The 8,578-nt window shown below is 38.4% G+C and overlaps 1 protein-coding gene across 2 annotated transcripts; it reads left to right on the top strand.

Moving 5' to 3' along the window:
- Positions 1–273: 273 nt before the first annotated feature.
- On the top strand, positions 274–7,095 carry LOC125504062 (muscle M-line assembly protein unc-89-like; the record flags this gene model as incomplete). Of its 2 annotated transcripts, none has more annotated exon segments than XM_048665402.1 (6): positions 274–490; positions 551–752; positions 1,371–1,608; positions 2,685–2,933; positions 3,002–3,865; positions 4,496–7,095. In XM_048665402.1, coding segments are annotated over 6 exon segments (4,079 nt in total), but the record flags the coding sequence as incomplete, so codon positions are not given.
- Between the last annotated feature and the right edge of the window lie 1,483 nt (positions 7,096–8,578).

Genomic DNA, 8,578 nt, shown 5'->3' with positions numbered 1-8,578 from the left:
AAAACCAGAATTTTTTGTATAATTCCGCAGATATGTTCCACTAGTTACCCATTTGGTAATCAGGTAAAGTAAATTATTTCCTAGCACTCATATTGTTACATGTTTTGGAATACTGTCCACGTTCTTGCTGTTACATGTTTTTGAATGAAATCGTGACTGCAAAAACTGTCCCAAGTTAACCTTTACATGGTTCATGGTTAATTATTAACAAGTTTCTCAACAACACGAAGTGCAGGTCTATAAGCAAGAATTAGCTGCATGCTTCTGTCTTAGATCGATCAGGGCCGCCAGGCAAACCAGAACTCCTTCCAGAAAGTGAGGGAACTCCAGACTTGGTGAGTCTCAGATGGACTCGGCCAGTTAACGATGGAGGTTCTCCGATCACCGGCTACTTGGTGGAACATCGTCGAGTGGGTTCGCCACATTGGGTGCGCGCCACCCCCTTACCGGTTCCATTCCCAGAAATCACCCTTAGTGGACTAGAACCAGGGTAGTCTAAGCCAGGACAGGAGAAAAACTAAAAACAAATAACATGCCCAATTTGCTTCAGATGGCGATATCAGTTTCGAGTGAGTTCCGAAAATGCAGTCGGATACTCGAATCCTTCGGAAGTATCCGAACCGATCACTGTAACGTTACACCGATCAGCAGTAACGGCACCGAAATTCACTCAGGAAGTTAGCGAAACTGTTGCACTGGAAAACGAAAAATGCGAATTTGTGGTTCACTTTTTGGGTCAGCCTGCCCCAAAGGTAATAACTGGTTCTAAGATGGAAGAAATTTTTATTAGCTAGTAACTTTGAAAGTTGGATTTAATGTTTTTATTGAAAAAATCGATAGATCTTTCGAAACCGAGTGTTTGGCCACCGGAAAACCCGAACTTGGTGCCAACTGATTAATTTATGTTGAAAAAAATAATAATTTGACAAGGATAAAGTAATAAGTTTGTTTTGTCGGTTTTCTAAACTTTCAGTAATGTCATTTAAATAGTTTTGTTCTACTGTGTTTTCGCCCCACTTTCATCAATCTCATCATCATCATCATCAACTGTACATGAAGGAAAGGAATTAAATCGATTAATGCAGCCCTGTTTTTACTTCTTGACCGTATGATTCTAGATAATTAGGCGGCTAACGTATCTCCTACTGTTTACTCACTAATATGGTTTTGCTTCAAAAAATTTGGAAAAAGCGTCGTTTTTCAATTTTATTTTCAAACTTTCTACAAAAACATAGGGCTTAAAGTTCTGCTGTCAATTGCTAGTATTTTTTTGCACAAATTTATAAGACAGGCAGTAATTAAACAGGCGAATAGGAAGCTAAAGCATTCGATTTTTTACTTCAATATTCCATAATTTTGATTATCTGCAGGTATGTTGGTTTAAAGATGGTTTCGAAATATTCAGCAGCAGACGAATCCGAGTCCTCACCGAGCATGATCGAAGCGTCCTCACGATCCACCAGACCTCATTGTCTGATGAAGGCGAAATCAAGTGTACAGCCACAAATAGAGCTGGACATGTTTCTTCTAAAAGTCGACTTACTGTGGAAGCTCCTCCAAGTATTCGACTTCCACGAAATTACGAAGAAGGACTTTTATTCGAGCTGGGTAAGTTTGGAAAGTATTATTCCTGATGTAAAGGTGAAGAACTTTTAGCTGAGTTGTATGTACTTAGCTCTTGGTTCTTTTGTGACCGGATTTGAGTCTTTTGTGCGGCTAATGAAGCTTTTATGGAAATTGGGGCGATCCTAATATATAGTTGCCATGTAAATTATTTCTAATTATTCCTTCTAATAAGCCGTAACGTTTCAATCAATTTATTTAATTTCGGACTTCCTTCCATTGCTTTTTGCAATCGCAACGTTTCGTATCTCCAACCGCCTTAAAGTGAGAACTAATTCTAGAACATATTGCTACAGTTTTTGTCACTACATCTCTTTTTAGTGATTTTGGAATCCAAAGAATTTGCTATTTATATTCTTGATTGATTCAATATTTTTTACAAATTTATTTTAATTTTACAAGTATTTAAACAGACTACTTATGTTTCGACTTGTTTTCTATGCATTATCACCAGTTTTTGTTACTAATATTATTGAGTCCAATAAAATAATGTAAATGTATTTATTATTTGTTTCACAATCAAAATTTATTTTACCAGGAAAAACCGCAAACAACTACTTAATTTCTTCCTGGTTGTTTCAAATTTGAATGTTCCAATGCAGTAGCATTTAGTTGAATAAACTGAACTTATTTTGATTGAAAAAAGCGTTGATAAACACGATTGAATGTTTGGCAGAGTGTGGTTTGAGCAGGTTTTCTTCCTTAAACTTAAAATAGATATCTTTCCTATATGGGTAACTTGCTTTTTTTATAAACTCGTCAACCAACCGCAGAAGTTTGGCACAAAACTGCTTAGTGTTTAACAAAAATTTTGAGTCTTTTTGAAGTGAAGAAATTTTGAAGAAGTTGACGAATCCAAAGAAACAACCTCTTGATTGATATTTCTGGGTTTTGCAAAATCTTGAAGTATTTGTAAGGACGTTCCCTTTATTGCATCTAAAACAATAACATCTTCGGTCTTTTCTGTTTTTTAAATTCCGGTAACAGATCCATGGAACGGCACTTAATATCCCGATAATTAATCTAAAAAATGCTAAAACTGATGATGATAATTTTTCCAGGTGAGATAATCCGATTGAAAGTGACCGTGGTAGGAAGGCCAAACCCTTTAGTGTTCTGGAGCCATAATGGCGAATCCCTCCAGAACAATGATAGATACGAAATCGACTATACCGACAAATCGCTTTCGCTTAAAATCGCAGACGCTCAACGAAGCGATCGAGGAGAATATCAAGTCAAGGCTGTAAACAAATTAGGGGAAGAAACTGCATCGTTTTTAGTCACCGTAACGGACAAACCCTCTCCACCAGGTAAGCCGGATCCTTTGGTCAATGTGGCAGTGTCCTTATAAAATAAGAAGGTGTTTCTTCGATTCCAGGAAAAGCTCGAGTGGTAATGACTCTAGGCAGATCGGTTACTTTATCCTGGACTTCGCCTCAAGACGATGGAGGTTGCAAAATTGGAAACTACATTGTGGAGTACTACAGGTTGGGGTGGAATGTCTGGCTTAAAGCTGCCACTAGTCGCCAACTCACCACAAGACTTGGTGATCTTATAGAAGGCAGCGAGTATAAGTTTCGCATTAAGGCGGAGAGCCCTTATGGAGTGAGCGATCCAAGCGAGGAATCTGAGGTGGTCTTCATCCCGGATCTCAAGAGAGGATTAACGCATCCTCCACCGCATGGTCGCAATCAACCCCAGGACTTTTTTGAGGAGTTAACATCTCCAACTGCAAAGAGGCGCAACAAACCTCGCTCACTCTCGTCCACCAGAGTGGAAGTAGCCTCACATGCTAATAACTCAATTCCCCAGTCTCCACCCACTCGCCCTAAAAGAACAAAAAGCAAAAGCCAACATCAAACCCCAGAGGCATCGCCAATGCTTCCTCGTAAGGACGTATCAGCTCAATTCAACAAAAATATTTTCGATCGCTCCTCCTTGGCCAGAGATTTGGCCTATGGCTCTCCAGACTTAAGAATGCCCAAGAATATGAGGCGGGACTCTTTAACAAGCAATATGGAAAAAATATGGAATAAAATAGAAAAACCCGAACCTAAAGTTGATCACGTGGTGTATAAAGTGAAAATTGAGTCACCAGCAGAGGCGCTCACTCCTGTAGTGGTGGAGCCCAAGAAAAATACAAGTCCAGAAAGGAGGAAGAAATTGATAAGGGAGCACAGTGCAACAGTTTCGGGCAGCTCAGAATTCATGTTGGTGCTTTATTCTGATGAAAATAATCAAGGTAAATATTTACATGGTATTTTTATGCTTTTATGTTTGGGTTGCAAATCAAAAACATTTTATAGGCACTTGATTCATATGGGCAAAACAAATTGCTCTTAGAAAGTTCAACTCGAATTGGATGCTATTTTTAAATTTTGCTTTAAGCGTCTGATAATGCTTTTGCTTAAGTAGCGTGTATCGAGTGCAATATTTTTCTATTTGTTGCGTTTATTTCTCCATTATAATAGAATGAATTTAAATTTCACAAAAACGATTTTTTTCAATTCGGTATTTGAATACGTGAGCTTCTCCTCACCTTAAGTTTCATTTTAATCTTCAGGGCAAAAGAAACACGTCTAACATTCTTTTCTCCTGAAAATTTGGTCGGATTGCATTTAATACTGGGTCCACAAAGTTTTTGGTGAATTTTATACATAAATTACAGGTCGATATCAAGCAGATTGGAATTGAATTTAGTCGCAGTATTTTTCCATTTATTGATCTTTTTACCCGATAATTTAAAGGGGAACTCCCTGTAACTCTTTTCGCTTTGGTTCGACTGCAACTTTACAATTGCCATTAAAGTTTTTTTACATTAAAATAAATTTAAATCTCTATTATTCACATTTAAAATAACGTCATGTTCTAGATCAGTCGAATGTGTTTAATTTTGATGACAGTCCAGTTGCACCACCTCTATCTCTATCAGCACCTGAACTTTCCACCATGGAACCCCTCATTTTTCTGCCCCTTAAAAATTCGGCCAGCTCAACTGAGCTTCTGCATGAAAGAACGATGATGAGATTCTTTGAAGCTGCCGAAGCCGAAGAGCGTGAGCTAGAACGAATCAGGGCTCAAAACTCTGAAAGGCGTCCTAGCTATGAGATACCGAAAATTCGGATTAATTCCCAGGATAGTGACGATATTGTGGGACTAGATAGAAGACATTCGTTGAGACGGAAAATGTCTGCAGGCACCGTCAGGCAGCAGCAGAAATGGGCTCATAAAAGACACAGTTTGAAGAGTACTTCGGAGGTGGAAACCCTAGCGGGAAATAATCTGAAAAGGGCCCTGCCGTCGTTAAACATGAAGCGAGAGTTGATGTTTAGTGAGCCAAGCACGTCTGAAGAGCTAACGGATCAGGAGTTTGAACGAGCGAGGGCTCGCAAAAAGACATACTCACAGGCCAGTTTTGAGCGGAAGCCAGTAACAATAACAGAAGAAGAAAGGTGGATGGATGAGTACGAAGAAAGTTTATCGGAAAGTGAAACTGACTCCGAGTCAGAAGTGGAGCGGTTTAAATCTGAAGTAAACAAGACCCGGCATGTGCAGATCGATCAAGCTTCGATTGAAGAAGACACATATCGTCCCCCAGGAGGACTAGGCGCCTTAAGAATAAGGCAAAATATTCTAGAAGAACCGTTTGAAATTCTAAATAAAAAGAAAGAACTGCCAGATCCGAATTTCGTACCCAAACCGATTCTCAAGAAAACCGACTCCCCATTAGTGTCTCCAAACGTTTCTCCTGCCGTTTCTCCTCCATCGTCGCCCACTAAAGCTCCAAGAGCACTATCGCCTAGACCTGACATAATATTGCAGAGAAATAGATCGAAATCTTTGGCTGTTCCTGTTTTGCCACCACTGATATCATCTTCGGGCGATGAAAGCGATGACCAACTTAAACAAGTTAGGAAACGCTCATTTTCGCTAACCACTGCGCAAAGTTTGCTTCCTAAAAAAGAGCCAAAAATTTCGAAGAAAACGAAAAGTAACTCAACTCTTCCCAGTGTGAGTGCTGTGGCACAAATCTCAGGAATGACTGCTGCTAGCATAGTAATACCAAATAATCTTCTCAGCAGGAAGAAGGCTGATGAGGAAGCCAAGGCGGTGGCAGACCATTATGATCATATAGTCAGGAGTATCGGGCAAAGAAGAAGAAGCAACCCTTTCTTGGATAGGGAAGAGTTGAAACGTGCCGCAGACTCGGGCGAGACACCTCAAGAGGAAGAAAATAGCAGCAAAGAACAGACTCCTTCAAAGGAAAATCTTAGTCAAGATAGTGGGTACCAGAGTGTTTCTGGGTATAGGCGAAGTAGTTTCACTGATCACTACGATTCGGTCCCCATATTTAGATCTCCTATGAGGCGTCCAAGTGAAGAGAGCAATGAAAATTTCAAAAAACTTGAAAGTGTTGGGCAAAGTTCACTTCCTCCAGCAAAGCCTCCGGTAGCGACTCAAAGCTCTCAGCCCCGTAGGCTAAGTGATGTTGGGCAAGTGTTGAAAGAAAAGCCGAAGACAATCAGCACTTCATCGCCTCGGCGAGATAGTGGAGTGGGAATTCAGTTGGGCAACTTTGCAAGTTCTCCACAAAGAGCGAATCAAGGGACGAGTACTCAAACCCAATCAACCAGGCAATCCTCTCCAAATCCCAAAAGTCGTCGATCGGTCACTCGCTCAAAATCGCCATCGAAACGAGGCACTAGTATTACGCGAAACGCCGCTTTATCCCCAGCTAGAACTGAAAATTGGAATAACCGTTCTCTTAGAGATGATCCACAGTATAGACCCAGGAAAACATCTCCTTCTCCTGTGAGAAAGGGAAAGAGCAGCCCATCTAAGAATCTTGAGGTCAGGCGCAGGCCCATGTTAAAGGAAATAATGACCCAAACATCAGGATTTCTTGATTCCTTTCAAAGTTACACAGGCCCAGGGCCTTCCACAGATCCAGAAAAACACAATGAGTTAAGAGCTCAAGCCGAAGTAAAAGTCCGATCAGCAGTTGATTGGTTGACTGATCTGGCTATGTTTGCTGTTGCGTGTTGGTTGTATTTGTTCCACAATGAACTTCTAGCCATACCCGTATTGCTAGTCATGGTTTACCGACAGCTAAAAGAAGAAATTGAAAAAAGAATCCCTCAATGGGTTTTGAAGAAGATGCAGAAGAAAAAGACGGAATGAGTTGTATTTCATCTATATGAAAATGCAATTTTTCCCCATTTGGTTTTTAGTAATTAGTGTAGAAATTTAAGTTTTGTTCTTTCAGGCACGTGCGCCTTATATGGAGTCGTGCTTATAGTTATTAATGGTGTTGGGTTGATAGCGAAATGAAATCTATGATTTCACTATTTATTTTTACTAATTACTTCTAAGAGCTATTCTAAGTAATTACAAGATACTTGTAAGTTTCCAAAGCGAGAGCTGATATTAATTGAAAAGTGATGTTATTCATAATAAATGATTGGTTAAATATTTGCCGTGTTTTTTGGTTTAATATTGGACCAACGTCAATGGATTATGGAAGACAATTTTATTTAATTGTTTTCTTCGAATGTGCGCTTCCTATTGTAATGTTTAAGCAAATATTTATTTGCTATGCAAACGCCGTAAAACGCATTTCCTTGAATGGTAGTGGTAATAACTCGTAATTTACTTTTAAGGGTGAAAACGGTTAGAAGGAAAAGTGGCTAAAAAACGTTACAAATGTTTGAACAAATCAACGATTAAATCGATACTTGCCTGAAATGATATTCTAAAATATTCATGTTTTAGTTCAAAGGGATCTTCTCATAAATTCATTAAATCTGTACATTTTTCCCATACTTAAACAAACATCGTTTTACGCTGATGAATGATGTGGTAAATAATTTACTTCCGACGTTTCGCAAGCACGAGTGGTTTGCACCCTCAGACGTAGTTTCAAGCCGACGTGCTTGTGAAACGCCTGGAAAACATTATTTTCTACCACGGCCTAAAAGCCTGAAAAACTCATCAGTGTAAAAGACAGTTCTTAAGTGCAAATTTATAGCTGTGCTTAATTTATGAGAAAATCCATTTGCACTCATGATCCATTTGAAAATTCACCAGTGTGTGAAACAATAATCGCGAACGCTTAAGTTTTTTGATAACTATTCTGTTGGTTCCAAATTTCTGCGAAGAGCGTTGAGAATAACGTGTTTTCATTAAGATAGGTAATGATTTGGGTCTTAATATTTATTCAGTTAGAAATGTAGATGATTGCGCGGTAAATAAAGGTAAATGTAAGTTCTCGCTTCTGAATTTTTAATGGAGAAGGTGCTAAATATAATCTCTTTGTAACAATTCATATAATAGTAGTTTACATTGCTCTTTAATGTGGCTTTCGAGGATTATTAGCATATAGAACTGCTCAGTTTTTATTTATTCAATAACCTGGAACTAAGATTTATCAATCCTCAAGTTAGTATATTTTTGCTGCATATTGGTGTGAATTGAAACAGGCAACTGTTTATATCTGGCTGAAAATTGGCGAAGTCACCAAACAAATTACCGTTTTCGAGATCTTTTCAAAATGGCCTTTCTTAAGAAACTAGAAATACATAAAAAACTAATAGCCATGAAAAATCGAAATGTATTTCGATCATGTTAAAATAAAAACCATTTTGCTAAATAATGACTTAATTAAAAATTTTGAAAAAATTAGCAACTGACGAAACTGGTAAAAAATAATCAGACACTCCGTATCTCATAAACCAATCACCCTCAGATATGCACAGAAATATTTTACATGTTCTGATGAGAATAAAATTTTACATTTTGCAATCAACTAATATTTTTTTGTTTAGGATCTGATGTATGAATTAAAATAAGAAATTGGCAATCATTCTATATATCTAAGCAAATTGAAGCGTTAATTTGTTCATAAGTTTCAAGTAGCAGAATTTTAGCGGCTGCTAAGCAGCTTTGAAACTACCTA

Source organism: Dendroctonus ponderosae, unplaced genomic scaffold (genome assembly GCF_020466585.1).
Source record: "Dendroctonus ponderosae isolate FM_Combo_2020 unplaced genomic scaffold, Dpon_F_20191213v2 Dpon_F_20191213_349, whole genome shotgun sequence".
Classification (NCBI taxonomy): domain Eukaryota; kingdom Metazoa; phylum Arthropoda; class Insecta; order Coleoptera; family Curculionidae; genus Dendroctonus; species Dendroctonus ponderosae.
Note: the sequence above shows the minus strand (reverse complement) of the source record. Positions and strands in the feature narration are given on the sequence as shown.